The sequence below is a fragment of the Hemiscyllium ocellatum genome, chromosome 26, assembly GCF_020745735.1.
Source record: "Hemiscyllium ocellatum isolate sHemOce1 chromosome 26, sHemOce1.pat.X.cur, whole genome shotgun sequence".
Taxonomy (NCBI): domain Eukaryota; kingdom Metazoa; phylum Chordata; class Chondrichthyes; order Orectolobiformes; family Hemiscylliidae; genus Hemiscyllium; species Hemiscyllium ocellatum.
The window spans coordinates 13942634-13963872 of NC_083426.1; the positions used below are offsets into that span (position 1 = coordinate 13942634).

The window sequence follows — 21239 nt, forward strand, 5'->3', positions numbered from 1 at the left end:
TCCATGATTATCAAACTATTTAAGAAAAGGTATCCTTCAACGAAAAAGGTTTGAGAACCATTGTTACAGCTAATAGGTTTGACTATACATAAAGATTTCTAAATCTGCATCTGTATATTTGGAGCATTACACCGAAGAAATGTTTCAATAATCTATTCTCTCCCCTTAGTTTTATTAAACTCTTTCACAATCTCCAAAAGAATTGATTAAAGGAACCATTTTACACCAGCAGACATTTAATGTTCTGTAGCGAAAATAAAAACCAAAGAAATTGAAAGCCCATGTGAAATTGAATGTTAACATCATAAGAATTGGCTGTACAGGATTTTTTTTGTAAGTTACAAAGAAATGGCTGCATTAACAAAATGCTGATACAGATAAACAATTGCGCAGTTTTTTTTAGATTCAATCACATTCATTTTTAAACATTTCAATCTGCAAAAAAAAAAATACAATTCAGTTCACAAGATCAGACCTGACGACTAGAGTGATTTTTGGTGGTGTGCAGTTTTTTTTTGTTTCTTTGTTTTGAAGTAGTGAAGATACAAACAGCAATTACAATTTTGTGATTGCTTTTCAGGATTACAGCATCTCACATCATTACTCACTTACAAGGAACAGCTTGACCATACTGTTTTAGATACATTCACTGTTTGCAAAGCAAAATTGCCCATGTAAGAGAACCAGTTAGATTTGAACTATAAAAGATTGCTTCCTTCGAGGTCCCAAAACATTTTATTTAAATCTAGGCAGACGCAAAAAAGTTTAAGACATCTTTAAAAATATAATATTCAGGTTTTCTTAAAAAATCTCATAACACTAAAATAATTGAACAAGTAACTGAATAAATCTCAATAGTTGGACTGAAATGGACTGTGTACCATTCATTTGTGACTACTTTATATTTACCTAAACTGAAAGGATGCAAAAAGGATTTAAACCTTCAGTCAAATGGATGGAATCAGCTCAAGATCACTTAATGTTTTACATACTTACCCAACTCATGATTTGCTTGTGAAAAACTACAATGTTACTGAGATAATTTTAGAAACTTAGATAATATACTAGGAGTCAGAAGGCAATCAGTTAGCATTGTTGTAAATGGCAGATGCCTTTCTTTAGACCACCGGAAAACACATTTTCTTTAAGTTTACAATTCAAAAAATGGTTGTAATCAAAATCTACACCTATGTTTAAAATGAAGCTACATCTATATTTCTAGGTCATTTGGCTACATGTATGTACAGCACCTACATTTTACAAGGTTGAGCTGTTATATTTACAGGAGCCTTTGATCTTGTTATCTGTTTTAAAAGAAAGTTTGCTGTCAAACGTTTCAGAGAAATAAATCCACTTAAAGGGCAGATAATACGATGGAGACTAAAAAAAATGATGTACAGCTAACTTTTAGCTGTGTTTAAAGGATGAATGATCTGCTTGTTATATAAATGTACGTGCACAAGTTTGCATCTAGTTTGTCCTCTTTGCAGCCAATGCAAAGATGCTGTACCTTAGTTTCTGAATAAGATCAGTATGCTGAAGAGCTTGCCTTCATCTGAATATACTTTAGGAATATTTATATGGCAAAAAAATACTTTTGCAGTGTTGCCCAATTTCACAACTTCACTTAATGCTACCACTGCCAAAAAAAAAGACAAAATAAGAGACATCGTGCTAAGTTTGCAGTTCTTACTTTTGAAAAGATCAAAGCAACTCCCATAAAATGCCAAGCTAATTTTAAATGATTTGATTCTATTAGTAGAGTCTGCAGGACACAAAAAGGGACAGTCTCTGAAAAAACACACAAGTCTTGTGTCTAAACCTTGTGAACCAAGCTGTCAGTGAAGTCATTTTCTATCCCTACTTATATAAAAAAATATCCCCTTGCATTGTTCAGTCATCCCCAGAATTAACTTCTTCCTCTTCCTCCTCCTCCTCCTCCTCCTCTTCCTCCTCCTCCTCATCTTCTGGCTCTTCTTCATTTGTTTCTGGTGGAGGACTCTTCTCCTTCTTTGACTCTTTAGCAGGGCTTTCAGGTGGTTGCCCTTTAGAAGGTGGTGATGCTTTTGTAGTGGCAATCCGCCCCTTTCCTTTGCCTTTTACCGGACTGGGAGTTGCAGGGGTGACTTAGAAGGAAAAGTAGACAGAGCAGACAAATTATGTTAGAAGTTACTTCAGAACTGTACCATGACAAATTATCTTTTAGGCTGATAAGAGGACCACTTCAAAACAAGCCATGATTCCAAAAAAAATTGAAAAAATTTCAATTAATCTTACAGGATTTAAAAATGAAGAATGTAAATACAACTTTAAAAGATCATAACAGAAATATTGCATTAAAACAGCATGAGCAGTTATATTTTTATTTTTAAAAGTATAGAGGAAACATACCATTAGATATAGAAAGTGCATACTGGGCACAAAAGGATCATAAAATCACCACCCACGCCTAGCAAGTATTAAATATTAGAACAGCGACATGAGTATTCTTTATTCACTCGTGGGATGTGGGAATCACTGGTTTGGCCAACATTTATGGCCCTTCCCCAGGTGCCGTTGAGAAAGTGGTGACAAACCTCCTTAATAAGCAGTCAATTGATGGTAATATTTAGGTGAAAAGAACGAGTGCTAAATTGACTAGCAAATTAATAGTGCTAAACCAAATATTAATTCCTTTTTGAGGTGGTAGCATGCAGCTGGTATAACTCTTGCAGCAGACCAACCTAAATAATGGGCAAAAACGCAACACTTAAATGGCCATCAACAGCCTATGAATCCTCAACCAAATTTCTTTACACAGCTTAAACTCCATCCTGCACTCAAATCTACCACTGAAGTGGAATAATTTCACTTCCTTTGACATATTTATTAAGAAAATCAATTCTGTACTCCCTACATTCACCAGTCAATATACAGGTTGGAATTCCTGAAGTTCCACATGGTACATAAATCTTATATTGGCAACTTTGCAAATAGGACCCAAGCCACCTGCAAGCTTAGTGCTGAGATAAGTATGTGAAATCTAACCTGGCTTGCTAATGGTCATCCTGATCAATCATCATTAGCTCAACTTAAGAGAACCCATGAAAGTGCAACATTCACCATCTTTGACCTCAGATTACCCTTGAAAGTGGAGGCATCTCAGAAATGGGGTGAGTTTTGGTGCTGGTATGATGCCAGTTATTGAGGAACATGCCCTAACAACTGGCAGATTGCATCAAACAATGCGTTACATTGATAATTTGCAGTAGACAGCATGCAAATCAACATGCTCGACCAGCCTCAGAACAGTATATTCACTACTAGATGTGATTTCGATATTGGACATAATATATTAAATAATCCAGACAGTGCAGAGTATTTCACCAGAAACCAATTTAGGAGCATCAGTTGGGCTCAGAGTGTGATGTATGTATGCCTGTTAAAAGCTACCTATATTAATATACAGATTCTATTTTACATTGGAAAATTTGTACAAGCACTGCAACGTTTTCATCAAAAGGGATTATACAGACCGCAAATCTCTCCTGCATACCATGGCATCACCCTGACCGATCAGTTGGATTGCCTGATCTGAAGAGTAAGGTTGATAAAAATACAGAAAAGGCTGGAGAAAGAAGATTTTGTTGCAAACGTTTCGTCCCCTGGCTAGGCGACATCATCAGTGCTTTGGAGCCTCCTGCGAAGCGCTTCTTTGATGTTTCTTCCAGTATTTATAGTGGTCTGTCCTTGCCGCTTCTGGTTGTCAGTTTCAGCTGTCCGCTGTAGTGGTTGGTATATTGGGTCCAGGTCGATGTGTTTGTTGATGGAGTTTGTGGATGAATGCCATAAACAAACACATCGACCTGGACCCAATATACCAACCACTACAGCGGACAGCTGAAACTGACAACTGGAAGCGGCAAGGACAGACCACTATAAATACTGGAAGAAACATCAAAGAAGCGCTTCGCAGGAGGCTCCAAAGCACTGATGATGTCGCCTAGCCAGGGGACGAAACGTTTGCAACAAAAACTTCCAGCTCGGCGAACAGAACCACAACAATGAGCACCCGAGCTACAAATCTTCGCACAAACCTTGAAGGCTGGAGAAACTCAGCAAACCTGGGGAGAGAAAGAGTTGATACTGGAGTCCAGAATGACTCTTCAGAACTTCAGCTATACTTGCTGAATTCCTCCAGCATTTTGTGTTTGTTTCATATTTACAGCACATGCAGTATCATTGAACATTACAGCGCAGTACATGCCCTTTGGCTCTCGATGTTGCGCCAACCTGTCATACCAATCTGAAGCCTATCTAACCTACACTATCCCATGTACGTCCATATGCTTGTCAAATGTACTTAAAGTTGGCAAATCTACTACCGTTGCAGACAAAGCATTCCATACCCTTACCACTCTCTGAGTAAAGAAGCTACCCCTGACAACTGTCCTATATTTATCACCCCTCAATTTAAAGCTATGTCCCCCGTCACCGTACTTGGAAAAAGGCTCTCCCTGTCCACCCTATCAAACCCTCTGATTATCTTATATGTCTCTATTAAGTCACCTCTCAACCTTCTTCTCTCTAACGAAAACAGCCTCAAGTCTCTCAGCCTTTCCTTGTAAGGCCTTCCCTCCATACCAGGCAACAACCTAATAAATCTCCTCTGCACTCTTTCCAAAGCTTCCACATCCTCCTTATAATATGGTGACCAGAACTGTACACAATACTCCAAGTACGGCCACACTAGAGTTTTGTACAGCTGTAGCATAACCTCATGGTTCCGGAACTCGATCCCAATATTAATAAAAGCTAAAACACTGTCTGCCTTCTTAATAACCCTGTCAACCTGGGTGGCAACTTTCAAGAATCTGTGTACCGGGACACTGATATCTCTCTGGTCATCTACACACTACCAAGAATCTTACCATTAGCCCAGTACTTTGCATTCCGGTTACTCCAGCCAAATTGAATCACCTCATACTTAGAGTCATAGAGATGTACAGCATGGAAACACACCCTTCGGTCCAACCCGTCCATGCTGACCAGATATCCCAACCCAATCTAGTCCCACCTGGCAGCACCCGGCCCATATCCTTCCAAACCCTTCCTATTCATATACCCATCCAAATGCCTCTTAAATGTTGCAATTGTACCAGCCTCCACCACATCCTCTGGCAGCTCATTCCATACATATATCATTCTCTGTGAGAAAGAGTTGCCCCTTAGGTCTCTTTTATATCTTTCCACTCTCACCCTAAACCTATGCCCTGTTGTTCTGGACTCCCCCACCCCAGGGAAAAGACTTTGTCTATTTATCCTATCCATGCCCCTCATAATTTTGTAAACTTCAATAAGGTCACCCCTCAGACTCCGATGCTCCAGGGAAAACAGTCCCAGCCAGTTCAGCTTCTCCCTGTAGTTCCGATCCTCCAACCCTGGCAACATCCTTGTAAATCTTTTCTGAACCCTTTCAAGTTTCACAACATCTTTCCAATAGGAAGGAGACCAGAACTGCATGCAATATTCCAACAGTGGCCTAACCAATGTCCTGTACAGCCGCAACATGACCTCCCAACTCCTGTACTCAATACTCTGACCAATAAAGGAAAGCATACCAAACACCTGCTTCACTATCCTATCTACCTGTGACTCCACTTTCAAGGAGCTATGAACCTGTACTCCAAGGTCTTTGTTCAGCAACACTCCCCAGGACCTTACCATTAAGTGTATAAGTCCTGCTAAGATTTTCTTTCCCAAAATGCAGCACCTCACATTTATCTAAATTACACGCCATCTGCCACTTCTCAGTTCATTGGCCCATCTGGTCCAGATCCTGTTGTAATCCGAGGAAACCCTCTTTGCTGTCTACTACACCTCCAATTTTGATGTCATCTGCAAATTTACTAACTGTGCTTCTTATGCTCACATCCAAATCATTTATGTAAATGACAAAAAGAAGAGGGCTCAGCACTGATCCTTGTGGCACTCCACTAGTCACAGGCCTCCAGTCTGAAAAACAACCTTCCACCACCGCCCTCTGTCTTCTACCGTTGAGCCATTTGTCCGCATTAAACTCCATTTGCCACCTCTCAGCCCTACTCTGCAGCTTATCTATGTCTCTCTGTAACCTACAGCATCCTTCGTCACCATCCACAGCTCCACCTATCTTAGTGTTGTCTGCAAATTTACTAACCCACCCTTCTACGCCATCATCCAGGTCGTTTATAAAGATGATGAACAGCAGTAGACCCAACACTGAACCTTGCAGTACACCAGTAGTAACTGGACTCCAGGATGAACATTTCTCATCAACCACCACCCTCTGTCTTCTTTCAGCAAGCCAATTACTGATCCAAACTGCTATATGTCCCACAATCCCATTTTTCCACATTTTGTACAATAGCCTGCTGAGGGGAATCTTATCGAACGCCTTGCTGAAATCCATATACACCACATCAACCGGTTTACTCTTATCTACCTTTTTGGTCACCTTCGCAAAAGAACTCAATAAGGTTTGTGAGGCACGACCTACCCTTCACAAAACCATGCTGACTATCCCTAATCAAATTATTATTTTCTAGATGATTATAAATCCTATCTCTTATAACCTTTTCCAACACTTTACCAACAACTGAAGTAAGGCTCACTGGTCTATAACTTGCTTTTATTTAACAATGATTCACAGTTAATGGTTCCTGCTGCAATGCCTTGCCAACAGTAGTTGTATACAGAACAACCTCAGTTATCCAAACATCAATTATCTCAAGCAAGATCTCAAGGTCCCGTAAAAATGTTATCTGAACAATCAGTTATCCGAACAAAATACTCCCCACCTGTCTCAGTTGGATAACTGAGGTTGTTCTGTAAATTGGTTTCTCAAGTCTTATTTCTTCTATCCTAGTCCTGATGAATGCAAGAGGGAAAAGCGTGAAATTGTTTCCTTTTAGAAATCTTGAAATTCTGCACACAGCAATTTTCCCACTAGCAGAAGCATGCAGCTTACCTGTGGCACTCAGCCTGGGTTTGGGTGTCTTCTTTTCTTTTTTCTCGGGTACTGTTTTAGTCTTCCGTCCCTTTTTGCTTTTCTTCAAAGAGCTCTCATAGTCGCTGTCATCATCATCTTCCACGTAAAAGTCTGCATCACTTCCAGAATCTCCTTCTAGAATAATATTAAATTGTGAAATTCAGCCATAAAAGTATTAATTCATTTTTCACACTTTAACCAATAAATACTACTCAGAAATGGAAGTAAAAAACAATTAAGTTTAGGCTTTTAAAAAATATTTTGGCCTTCATGAGATCTGCCCTCTAACTGATTAAGCACACACAGCTGCTAGTATGTTATTGGATAATGGAGTAGTTACGGTGATTTACTGGGAATTCAGACTCTGAATTCAAGGATTGGCATGACAAATTGAGAATGTGAAATCTGGCTTTCTTCTGACCATTATTAGAGAAACTCTTTGCAAAACACTTGGAAGGAAAGGAACCTGCCACTGCTACCTGGTCTTACTACCTACTTGACAAAGATGCCTTTAACTATATTGTATAGGGTAATGGGATGGTTGGGAAAAGGGAGGCCTTTTAAAATGAGATAACAAGAATTCAGAGACAGCATGTTCCCATTAGTGTGAACGGCAAGGTTGGTAGCTATAGGGAACGCTGGATAACTTGAGAAATTGAGGCACTGGTCAAGAAAAAGCAACAAGTGTCAGATATAGACAGCTGGGATCGAGCAAATCCCTGGAGGAGTATAAGGGCAGTAAGAATATACTTAAGAGGCAAGTCAGGAGGACAAAAAGGTGACATGAGACAGCTTTGGCAAATAAAGTAAATGTGGGTAAGTTGTTAGAGGGGTAAAAGCAAGAACTGATTAAGGACAGTCAACATGGCTTTGTGCTTGGGAAATCGTGTCTCACTAACTTGGCTAAGTTTTTTTGGAAAAGTTGACTGTTAAATGCAGAATGGTAGACACTGTCCATAGGGAATTCAGCAAAGTTTCGACAAGGTTCTGCACGGTACACTGGTTAGTAAAGTTAGATCAATTGATTTTAGGGGGAGCCAGCCAATTGGATACATAGTAGTTTGGAGGTAGGAGACAGAGGTGTTGATGAAGGTTGCTTTTTGGACTGGAGGCCTGTGGACAGCAGTATGCCACAAGAATTGGTGTGCCACAAGGATCAGTGCTGGGTCCACCATTTTTCATCATTTATGTAAATGATTTGGATGTGAATATATGAGGTATGATTAGTAAGTTTGCAGATGACACCAAAATAGAGGTGCAGTGTACAGTGAAGAAAATTATCTCAGAGACCATGGGCAGGTGAGTGGCACGTGGCATTTAATTTAGATAAATGTGCTGCACTAAAAAAGGCAAACCCGGACAGGACTTATACAATTAAAGGCAGGACCCTAGGGAGCGTTGTCAAACAAAGAGACTTAGGAGTGCAGGTGAATTGTTCCTTGAAAGTGGAGTCACAGGTCGACAGGATAGTGAACGTGGTGCTTGGAAAGTTGCCTTCATTGGTCAGATCATTGAGCATCTGAGTCAGGACATCACTGTGGCTGTACGAACATTGGTAAAGCCACTTTTAGAGTACTGTGCATAACTGGGGTCACTGACCTTCTATATGGAGAGTGTTGTTAGACTTCAGGGAGTGCAGAAAATGTTTATACGGATTTTGCTGGGACTGGAGGGCTTGAATTATAGGAAGAGGCAGAGGCTGGGGCATTTTTCCTTGAAGCGTCAGAGAGGTGGCCTTACAGAGGTTTATAGAGAGGAATATATAGGGTGAAAAGCCAAGCTCTTTTTTTCTAGGGTTGAGAAACCACTACTGACATGAAATAAAAACTTTAACAACATCCAAATATAAAATGTCACTGTAGGTTTCCTACACTTGCCAATAAATCCATGAACAAAAGAGCCTTAACATTTGAAAATAATACCATTAACTTCTAACATCACAGTACACAAACATTTTTCATATCTCTGTATAAATCAAATCTCTTCCTTGAAGAGGAAGTTTTTAAGAAGGATATCAAAGGGCATGGGTACAAAGCAGGAATTTGGCACTGAGTTGGATGATAAGCCATGTTAATATTGAACAGTGGAGCAGGCTTGAAGGACCAAATTGCCTACTTCTGCTTCTATTTTCTACGTTTAACCCACAAAGTAATAATTCAGAAGATGGAGATAACTGCAGAAGTGACAAAACATTCATTGCCAGATTGAAAAACAGTTAGGTCTGTAACGCCTCCTCCACTTGGAAGGTTAGTGCAGATAATACGAACTTCATTTCTAATGCCAAACCACGGAATGCCCTACGCTTGTTCCTCTGAGTGCTCAACTGCAAAGAGGAGCAGTGCCAAATATACTTGGCCACCCATTTAGCAGTTCTCTGCTTGAACATTAATTTCTCACTTGGTTTTCAGAGCGACTAGATTAGGTTGGAATATCTGGTCGGCATGGATGAGTTGGACCGAAGCGTCTGCTTCCGTGCTATGCACCTCTATGAATGAAAGGTATTCACTCATCTGAATCCCTCCTTAATCAGAAGCTCCAGTTAAAAATTGTCTTCTTTCTTACGTGGCACTTCATCATTTCTGCTCACATTCCAGTAAATCAGAGCTGAAGTCTTCTATTCCTTTACAGCTTTCCTAGTTAAATGTGTTTTGAACATCCTTAATAAATTTAATGTTTTGCTCCACATTTTTACACCTTCCATTAAGTCAAGGGGAGATTTAAAAAAGTGTTTTGAACTCTTGTTTCCAACCACATGTTCTAATTTCAAGTGGGAATTTTCTGTTGCCAGTGAGCAAACTAAGGATTATAGTGATTCAAGTAAAAAAAAAGCTAAAATGTTAATTTCTCAGAATTGCTTGCAAACATGATAGACATTTTCAAGTTCAGGAAATTTCCAAAATTGTTGCCTTTGAAGAGAAAATCAATAACAGAATCCAGTCAGACATATTTAGCAAATGTACATGACTCTCAAATATTAACCAGTATGATTCTGAAAGGAAGAATAAATTACATTTATTTTCGCTACCTCGAGCTGTGTCATCAGGATTACTTAAGCTACTAACAGATGAAGGTATTTCGACTACAATGCAGTTACGAGATCTCAAATGTGCCTTTCATATTACAGCAATAAATTTGCACTCTTCTTACAATTAAATCACAATAAGCTCTCCTGTCTCTTAACCATAAACCAACACAAGGACAGAAATGATTGAAATTACCCTACATTAAATTTCCATTATGTTTATCAAGTTTAAAACAAAAAATTCTCAAGTTGCTCACCATAATAATCAAGGATATAATAAGCTTGATGAACATCTGATGGCTGAAAATGATATTAACAATATGGCATGCACACAAGTATGCAACTAAAATTAGCGAAACTTAGACAGCTATTAAATCAAGTCTTAATACCTTTCAATTAAACCAACAACAGCACTTACCTCACCAGGAGCAAGCAGTGCTGCTCAAAGGCTCAGACACCAACTAGAATAGTTTAGTCATGCAGCTTTCCTTTTCTGGATTGTGATACTATATTCATTGAGAAATATTTTGCAAGCAGAAAAAAGTGTATGGGTATTTCCATTCTCTGGATAGCACAAACCATTCCATGGGCAGAACTGCCACCATAGTATGGGTACTGTGGATGCGTCAGGGAACCTTTTACAGATGTTTATTGCTACAAAACTACACCTCATTACTTGCTTCCACAATGATTTAGAAATTAGCAAAACAGTACATAGGATTACATACAATCAAAGCCCACAAGACTTCATTTCTAGTAAAATGGAACCCCACCACCTATATATCAAGCAAACTAAACAACTTTACCAACTCAAACATAAGCCTACAACTACATCATTCGTTCAGAGTTTGGTTCCAGCTCAAAAATGTCCAATTATCCACTGTTGTATTTCACTTCATTTGGTTTACATTAGGGCTGTACAATCATATCATCCCACTTTGAAAGAAATAGAAACCTTTTCGTATGAAAATAAAATGTCTTCAAATTAAAAACAAACAATGATAGATAAACCTATTCATTTCAATGAGGATGCCAATAGTAAAACAGAGTAAGCCAGATTATCAGATGGTGTAACAAAATTTATCCTTTTCCCCATTGATCCAAGTTATCCGGGAATAGCAGGGAAAGAAATCATGGTGGAAGTCATCTGCAGACTCCCGAGGAGCTGCCACGTTGCAGGAGGAAGGATAAAATAGAGAATAATGTTGTCATGGGTGTTTTATTCTGCATATTGACTGAACAAATCAGGTGGCCATGGGTGACATGGAAGACTTCAGTGCACTTGAGTGCATCAAGTAGTTGCTTCTTATAGCAGTACACTGCAGCACCTACCCTGGCACAGATTATTTTAGATCAATGAATGAGCAATAAGGTGGATTAATAAGAGCTTGAAGTTAAGGATCCTTTGGGGTTAGCAAACACAGCATAGTAGAATTTCAAGTTCAGTTCGAGGGAGAGCAACTTGGGTTTCAGACCTATGTCCCGAACTTAAATAAGGGCAATGGCAGAGGTAAGAAGAAAAAGAGAACATATGCTGGGAAAAAAACTAAGGGGAAAGGTCAGTGAATGAGCAGCAGCAGACATTCATGCAGATATTCATGATACTCAGCAAAAATGTACTCCAGTCAAAAAGGAGTCAATGAGAATGGTTAACAAAGGCAGTTAAGGTGAGCATCCAATCAAAAACCAAGGCATTCAAAGCTGCAAAAACTAGAGGCCAGAGAATTAGGAATTGTTTGCTTAGGAACCAACAATGGAAAACTAAAACATTCTTTAGAAAAGAAAGTAAATTGGTTAAACATAAAACAAACTGCAACAGCTTCTTATGTATATATTTTTAAAAAATTATTAAACTAATTGAGGATGCAAATAGGGAATTGATAATGGGGTAAAGGGAAATGGCAGATAGTTTAAGTCAATATTTTGCACTGGTGTTCATGGTAGAGGACACAATGAACACTGAAAAAAAGAGATAAACAAGGTGCCAATAGGAGGAAAGATCTGGTAACAGTCTCTAACAAGAGGGGGAAACAAAAAGATTTGACAAGCTAAAGGGCCTAAAGGCAGACAAGTCCTGCATCCAAGTTTCTTAAAAGAAGTGGCTACAGAGATGGAGGTGCCATTGGTCAACATATTGATTAACTCACTTGATTCTAGGGAGGTTTCAATGGATTGGAAAATCGTGAATGTGATACCCCTGTTCACGAATAGAAGGAGACAGAAAGCAGGAAACTATGGGACTTATGGCCTAACATCTGTTATTGGGAAAATGCTAGTTCCATTAAGAAAGAAACAGCAGGTCAATCAGAAATGCTTAGCACAGAGTCAGCATAGTTTTACAAAATGGAAATTTTTTAATGTTCTTTGGGAATATAAGAAACAGAATGATAAAGGGTAAGAGCTAGATGAAGTGCATTTGGACTTTCAGAAGACATTCACAAAGGTGCTACATAACAATGTTACAGCACAAGATGGGAGCTCATGACATCAAAGTAATGGATTGAGAAATGGTTAATGCACATGATAGAGTCAGGGCCAGGGTTGGAGGATTTGAGCTATAAGGGAGGGGCTGAACAGGCTGTGGCAGTTTGCCCTGGAGTGTCAGAGGCTGAGGGGTGACCTTGAGGGGCATATATAGGGTAAATAGGCAAAGTCTTTTCCCTGGGGTGGGGGAGTCCAAAACTACAGGGCATAGGTTTAGGGTGAGGGGGGAAAGGATATAAAAGAAACATAAGGGGCAACCTTTTCACGTAGAGGGTGGTATGTGTATGGAATGAGCTGCCAGAGGAAGTGGAGGAGGCTGGTACAATTGCAACATTTAAAAAGCATTTGGATGGGTATATGAATAGGAAGGGTTTGGAGGAATATGGGCCGGGTGCTGGCTGATGGGACTAGATTGGGTTGGAATATCTGGTTGGCTTGGACCGGAGGGTCTGTTGCCATGCTGTACATCTCTATGACTCTCTTAGGCTGGAAAAATGGGACTCGTGAAATGCCACAATCGGTCCTAGAAATTACCTGTATTTACGATCCAAATTAATGACTTGGAGGTGGGAGAAATTTGTAAATAAATTTGTTAACTACAACATACATCGTCTGACTATTTTTGTATAGTGAGGTATTAAAGAACCTGCAAGGGGATAGATTGAGACAGTGAACAAAAGCTTGCAGATGGATTTTATTGTAGGAAAGGTGATCCACTTTGAGAGTGAGAATTAAAAGGCACACTATTATTTAAATGAAGAGTGACTCCAATAAAGTTCAGTGCAGAGGCGTCTAGACATTCTTCTCATGAAACACAATGTTTGCATGCAAATACGTCAAGTAATTACGACAGCAAATAGAATTCGGCCTTTATTGCCAGGGGTTGGAGTTTAAAAGCAGGGAATTGTCACAACTTCACAGAAGGCTATACCTAGAGGACTGTGCACAGTTTTGGTTCCCATATTTAAAAAAAGGATCTACTGCAATTGGAAGCTGTTCAAGAGATTCACCAGTCTAATCCCTGGGATCAAGAAATTGATTTATCAAGAACAGATAAACAGGTTATGTCTTTATTCATAGCATTGAGAAGAATATTTGAAACAAACAAAATTCTGAGGGGGCTTGACATGGTTTAAGGTATCTTGCTTAAAGTAAAAGGGGGCGAGATCCAAGATGGCGGCGACTCAGCAAGTCTGAGTCTATAGTGCTCCTCCCAAGACCGAGGCAAAGTGGGCCACCTTCCAGCACACTCACCAAATCAATTAAAAATAGTTTTTACTTAATGTAATTAGTGGTTTAGTACTAAATTTAAACAGTTCAGTGTCCTGTAAAAATGATTAGGGGGAAAGGAGCCCGCAGTTCTTAGCAGGCAGGAGCCTCTCTCCCCAGCTGCAGCAGAAGCGTCTGCAGCCGCGCCGGGAGACTTACCTACAGTGGTGAGCCTTGCGGAAATAATCTCCAAACTCGATGCAAAGATTGATGCTTTCATTGAAGAGTCCCGAAGTCGATGGAATACACTCTCAGCAGCACTACAAAAGCACTGTCGAGACATCGAAGAAATTGAATGCTGAGTTGGAGGGGCAGAGCTAAAGGTTGTGACCTCCGAGGCCATTGCAGAATCAGCCATGAATCGGGTCCGGACTCTCGAGCAGCAGGTCCGGACCTCAGAGAATGACACTGATGACCTTGAGGATCAAGGTCGTCGAAAAAATATTCGTTTGCTGGGCCTTCCTGAACGGGAAGAAGGAGGCCAGCTTACAAGGTTCCTTAAACAGTGGCTTCCGCAGTTATTGAATCTGGAGGCTGGATCAGGCCAGGTAAGGGTGGAATGGGCCTACCGGGTTGCAATACGCGGGCCCGGCTCGAACCAGCGCCCCGGCCCGGTCCTGTTCTGGCTGCAGAGCTATAAGGTGAGGCAGATGCTCTTGGAAGCCTCCAGAAATCTTGGGAAAGATCCCCAAGCCATGACTTATAAAGGATCCAAGATTGTTATTTCAGGACTTTTCCCCCAGCTTTGGTCCGAAAGAGGAAGGCATTTGATGAAGCAAAGAAGCGTTTAAGGGATTTAAACATTCAATACTCCTTGCTCAGCCAGCTATACTACGCTTCAGCCATGAAGGGTCCGTGTATAACTTCGGCTCACCGGAGAAGGCCAAGGAACTTCTGGACTCTCTTAGACAAATAATAAGAGTTAATTGATGTTGTTTTGCCCTACCTCCACCCCGGTTTACTCCCCCTTTTTTTTTCCCTGTTTATTACCTTACTGTTTAATATTATCTCCGGGTGGTGGGAAGAAGGGTTTATTTATTCATCCTTTACTTAGCGATTTTCTTCCCCCACCCTTATATGCCAGGGGTCTAGTTAATGTAGATGGGGGGGGGGGTGGCTACTTTATCTTATTTTATCTTTGTCCTTGGGAGCGGGGTTGTTTTCCCCTGTTATTTTATATTAATATATTTAACTATTATTTGTTGAGACTGTAATTTTATAGTCACATATGTTCATATATGGTATTAACATTACCAAATATATCCAGGTGTTGGTGTGGGTGGGAAAGAGGTAGGGTATAGGGTACTCACTGTTAGTTCTAGTTCAGTAGTATACTTGAATTTTTTTTTATCCTATCATGGGGTGCCTGGGTCAAAGGTGGGGCACTGATTGGGAGAGGTTATGATGGGTTTTTTTGGAAAGGAAGTGATGCCCCCTGGGAATAAGGGGGAAGATCTCCGCTTAAATACATTTTATATTTTTTTTACTATTTAGAAATTGATTTTTATATTGATCTGAATGTAAAGAGCTTTTATTTTTGTGAATTTTATATGCTCGAGATGTTTTGGATAAATATGGGTTTTGTTGTGATCTGATGTTAACACATTCCGAGCATGTATTGCACTGCTCAATTTGTGTTATCTGTTGGGTTTTTTTTCCTTTTGAACAATGTAAAAATGTTAATGATACACTCTGGCTAGTTGTAAGTTAGATGAATAGTTAGTTGAGTTTTGTCTTTTTTTCTCTCTTGGTATTTCTGTTTTCTTGTTTGATAGATTTTGGTTATCATTTATTTAAAATCTAACCGTATACCAATGTTTATACTTGAGTTTTTTTTAAGTTTTCTTTTGCAAACTTGTAAAAGCATGTTAAATTTTCAGTAACAATATCTATATAAAAAAAAGAAAAAGTAAAAGGGGGCAAGTTTAAAAGGAGATGCAAGGCAAGTTTTATTTACACAGCGAGTGGTAAGTACCTGGAATGCATTACCAGAGGAGGTGGTAAAAGCAGATACTCTAGCAACGTTTAAAAAGGATCCTGACAGATATATGAATAGGCAGGTAATACAGGGATATGGAGCATGTGCAGGCGAAAGGTTTTTAGTTTAGGAAGCCCCATGTCGGTGCTGTCTTGGTGGGCCGAAGGGTCTGTACCTACACTTTTCTGTTCTTTGTGCTTTTTGCTCTAGATATCGAGAAGATGTTTTCACGAGTGGGGGAAATCTCAAACTAAGGGATATGGTCACAGAATAAAAGGACACTCGTTTAAAACTGAAATATGAATGAATTTCTTCACCTAGAGAGAGTAGTGAATGTCCTTTGCCCCAAGAATTATGGATACTAGATTAAAGTATTTAAAAAAAAGATAAAAATCACACAACACCAGGTCCTTGTCTCTGCAGTGATTTACACATGAAAGTGAAACTATCATTGTATTATAAAAGATGAAAGGCTTTACAAACAATCAATTTTTCAATGTATAATTTCAGTTACATCACACTGCAAACTTTTGCTGTAAATTCTGTGTTACGAGCAAGCCCTCCACTATCACCTGATGAAGGAGCGTCGCTCCGAAAGCTAGTGTGCTTCCAATTAAACCTGTTGGTCTATAACTTGGTGTTGTGTGATTTTTAACTTTGTACACCCCAGTCCAACACCGGCATCTCCAAATCACAAACAAAATATTGAGCTAATATTCCAAAACTCTATGCTGAGCTAGCATGAAGCAGTAGGTGAAGCCTGAGGCAGATCAGCGATGACCTTGTTGAATGGCAGGCAGGTTTAAGGGGCTGAATGACCTGCTCCTATGTTATGTCTCTTATGTTCTTGTCTTCCCTTCTACTGCACATAGTGATCCCAAAGGAGTACTTATCTAACTGAGTGTCTAAGACAAACATTTTTTTAAAACCCATGGACAAGATATGGCTAAGCTCAATCTTACTCCAAATTACATCTACACACAGGCTAATTTTTCCTCCAAGCACCCAGCTACCACAGTCAACTATCACAATAGAGATCATGGGTGTCCTAATCTGGGTCACATAGCACCAATCCTCATATTATAGTGGTCAGTAATAAAAGCTTCTCATTAAACTAGAGGTTACAATTTCAGTGCACAAAACTGTCACTGAAGACTTGGTCACATATCAATTCACTTACTTTCCTGAACAGCCTCTTCATCATCATCAGGCTCTTCTTCACTCCCTCCGTCGTCCAGCAGGATTTCTCTCTGTTTGCTTGCAGCTTTGGATGCAGCTTGTCTTTTCTGGCGGCCATCTTTGTGGCCTTTTTCATCTTCGCTCTCATCATCTCCTGCTAAATGATGCAAATAGACAGTGTATTTAATTTTAAAATTATTTAAATCCATAGTGTTTATACCGGCAGAAATTAGACACTTGTGATGTTTACAGTGCTAACACTTTTCTGAAGTGGGAGCTGTGACTGTAATGTTATTCAAACCCTGTAGTAATACTTGATGTAGGGCATGGCAAATAAAATATCAATTCAAATGAGTCACACAGGTCAAACAGAGTAAAAGGACCTTGTCTCTGCAGGCAGCTATGTTCTACTGCACCTGCTGTACACAAGTTTGACAACCTTCCTTCGAGAGGCACTGTTTTTATTGCATCATTTGGCAATTTACATATAGTATACATCATAGTAACAGATAATTCAACCTAAAAATTGTCCATGCTGGCGTTTATGCTCTGGGTTATCAGGACCATCGTGAGCTTGTTTCTTTTTAGTATCCTTAACAGCCTCATCACTACAATTCATTTGGTGGTAGGTAACTATTTGAACCCATAAATTCTAGCCATCATTAACACAATAAAAATGTCATCAGCAGTGAAATTATAAAGTGCAAACAAATTCATGATTCTGATAGGGTCTCAAGAGGGTACATCCATCACACTGTACTGACACTTATGCATATGTTAACAATCATGGGCCAACTGCAAATAAGAAATAATTTTATGACTGTGGCTAAAACAAATAAAAAACACTTTCAGGATAATTATAATTAATTATATTGTCAGTCCTTAATATCCTTTATCCTATTTTAGTCAATCAAGATACTTCTAAACTTAGAACAAAAAAAAATGCACTGGAAACAGAGGATCTGTTGGACATTAAATGAATAATTGTGTTATTTTCCAATACCAAAGGTAACAATATTTAAAATAAGTCATACTATCCACTTGAACATTCATTTTTAAAGCTTTTCCACACAACTTAAAAACCACAAATTAAACAATACATTCTGTTTTTAGAGGACACAGACTCCATTCTTGATCATCTCTTAATATGTCCTCAGTACATGTGTTCCACCATTGTTTTGAAGAATAAAATTAAAATGCATCACACTGCAGATTTTGACAAATGTTATAGAAAGGGAAAATAATCTCCCTCGAGGTAAGTGGATTTTGATTAAAAACTTTTACTTTACAGCGCTCTCAACAGAGTACCTAGATTTCAACATCATTCACTCATCTGTCTACATTTGCCTAAGTTCCTGTTCAAAAACCCACAAAAATAAGTTTCCAATGATGCTTGTTCTGTCATTGTGTTAATCACTAGTGGGAATCTATGAGCCCTGTTGACTTAAAGCAAATGTTGATTTGCTGGAAACCAGGTTAAGCAAAACGCTCTTAAGTAAAAGTCACTCTAATCAGCTAAGTAAAAACAAGAATGTAAGATATCAAGGGACTTGATCTCTGCAATGTACTAGGTTTTAATAATCCGTTGCAGAATCATAAAGCTGAAGAGGGTCAATCACCAGTGAAGGTGTAAAAAAACCTCTTTACTCATTGAAACAACCACAAATTCATCCAAGTGCCACTTCATGCAAGTAGGTTGAAATAAAGAGCAGGAACACCTTTAGTTGAAATAGAGTGGTCTTCAATTTGACTTGTCCCTTTAACGTCAGTGCACAGAAGAGTTCTAAATAAGCAGATAATGTGGCAGATTACAGGTTATATGCTGAATTTATTTTAAATGGGGCTGCTCTCCTCATTGCATCTCACCCTCCCCCCAGAAAGTGGAAACCAGGTCATAAATTTCATTTGGTATGTCCACTGCAACATTAAGTAAAGGATAACAGAAAATGTGAACACTTATGAAAACACTGAGACCCTCTGATCAGTATTGTTCTTCAGCAATAGGGCTTCCAGATTAGATGTTGGAAGCTAAATATGTATTTTAAAATGTCAAGAATTTAAATGAGAATTATATGGAAAAGGAGACCATTTATGCAAAGAAAACATTTAAATGCCAAACCATACATATTCTCCATACTGGTATGTTTATTTTGAATGAAGCAGTACAGCAGAAATAATAGCATGTGCATAAACAAAATTATTCTACTTCATTCATTATAGTGCACATATATGCTGGTCAGTTAAAAGGAAAGAGCGCAAGTATATGAAGGCTACAAAAAGGCACACAGAAGTATGGTGTGGTTTCTGTTGGTTAGCAAGATAGTAAACTTTTATTGCACAGGATGATTTGAATGGAAAACTTTCACCTTGAATCAGAACTAAAGCAGGAGTACATAAGCTCCCTATAAAAGGAAAAATATTTTTAAATGAGGCAAACTATTAAACATATTGGGATCAAACAGCAGTGAGATTGGATGAGAACGCTCACATTCAGGAAAACATCATTGCTGATGCAAGGATGAACTTTGTGCTGTTAAATTGTCAGAAGAATCAAGCACAATTCAAATTAGTAAAAGAAATAATTAAATAAAAAATGGCTTATATACGAAGAAAATTAAATAAAAAGCCGTGAAAACACTGCTGATACAGGCAAGCTTAGCTATTCAACAGCAACAGAACAGAGCATGTGCAAAAGCAAATGATTCTATTTCACTCTATAAACGAAACCCATAATTATGTTTCAAGTCTTTGGTATATTTTGTTTGAGCTATCTGTCACTTCACACTTTGCAACAGAGCAGAAGTAGTGCATTAAACATGAAAATAAACGAGACAACTTACATTTACAACTTAGTTAGGAGCTGTTTAAGCATGTTACTAATAGAATGGATAAAGGACAATCAACGTATTAAAATAGAGGTGCTTCACAGGAGCATAAATGAAATAAAATGCCACATAAGGGCAACTATATGGTAGGTTATAAGCAAAGTTTTGAAAGGAATGAAGTGATGCATAGGCAGAGATCTGTATGAAAGACATTCCAGTATCTGAGGCTGAGGATGTTGAAGGATTGCCTTCAATGATGGGGCAATTAAAATCGGAGACATGCAAGAGGTCAGAATTAGTTTTGCAGGTCTCATGGAAGGGGGTGATTGTTGTTGAACAACTGGAGGAAATTACAGAGATGTGTGTGTGTGTGTGTGTGTGTGTGTGTGTTGGGGGGGGGGGGGGAGAAAGAGAAGGGAAGCTCTTGGCTTTGAAATCAAAAGGTGAGAATTTGAAAATCCAACATATCATTTGGTCAAGAGCCAATGTGGGTCAGAAAACACAGCAGCAGGGGTAAAAATTGGTCAACATTACATGGATGGAAATGGGCAAATCAGTGTAAACGTGTGGTTGGAAGTTCATTTCAAGAACACTGATTGTGGACTCTCTGGTATAGTAACAGACTGTTGCTAGAGGAACCAACAGAGTCAAAGTTGGGGAATGGACTTTTGAGTGGGAACCGAATACAATGGACTTCAATCCTCTCAATATTTAAATTGCAGAAAATGCCAGGTCACTCAGTACTAAAGTTGGATAAGGGGTCTGACAGCAACAGTGAAGGAGTCAAGGAAAGGTGAAAGATATAGCTAGAAATTGAGTATAAGTGCTAAGGTTTCTGGATGACATTGTTGATGGACAGCACGCAAAGAAGAAATAGGAGTGGACCATGGATAGATCCTTATGCGACACCAGTGAGTGGAAGAGAAGTTATTGTATGTAATATCCTGAACTAACTGCAGCCAAAGTAACTAGTCAAAAGCAGTCCAACCAGCTGGATGTCAGCAGAGAGAGTTAGGAAGATGGTATAATCAACTGTGTCTAGACTTCCAAAATTCTCTAGGTTCTGGATTGGCTCTTGCAGATTATATGGTGTGAATGTCAACCACTATTTAAGGGAGCAAGAGAAAGAACAGGGAACTACTGGCTTCTTAGCCTTAGATCAGTAATGGGGAGAATATTAGAATCCATTATAAAATGTGAAAATTGAGAACTGGATAATAACGATCTGATCAGACAGTCAGCCTGAATGAGAAATTGAAGGTGACAAACATTTTGGAAAACGTTTGAGCATGTCATGAATAGAATAGATAAAGGGCAATCGACATTCAGATTCAGAAAGCATTTGATAAGGTGCCGAGGATAACTTAAAGCACATGGGAGAGGAGGTAACGTATCATCAAATTGGCTAACAGGCAAAATATCATAGGAATAAACAGGTTCATCTCATTTCGGCAAGCTAAATGGTGGGCTATT

General features: G+C 39.0%; 1 protein-coding gene across 1 annotated transcript in view; it reads right to left on the reverse strand.

Annotated features, from left to right (window-relative positions):
• Positions 1 to 218: 218 nt before the first annotated feature.
• nucks1a (nuclear casein kinase and cyclin-dependent kinase substrate 1a) overlaps positions 219 to 21239 on the reverse strand; it is a 42228-nt gene continuing 21207 nt past the window's right edge. Inside the window, exons 6-8 of the mRNA XM_060845074.1 lie at positions 16943 to 17098; positions 6989 to 7144; positions 219 to 2126 (exon numbers count right to left, since the gene is read on the reverse strand). Of these exons, the coding sequence (XP_060701057.1) occupies positions 1894 to 2126; positions 6989 to 7144; positions 16943 to 17098 (545 nt within the window). The 3' untranslated portion in view covers positions 219 to 1893. The remainder of the gene's footprint in view (positions 2127 to 6988; positions 7145 to 16942; positions 17099 to 21239) is intronic.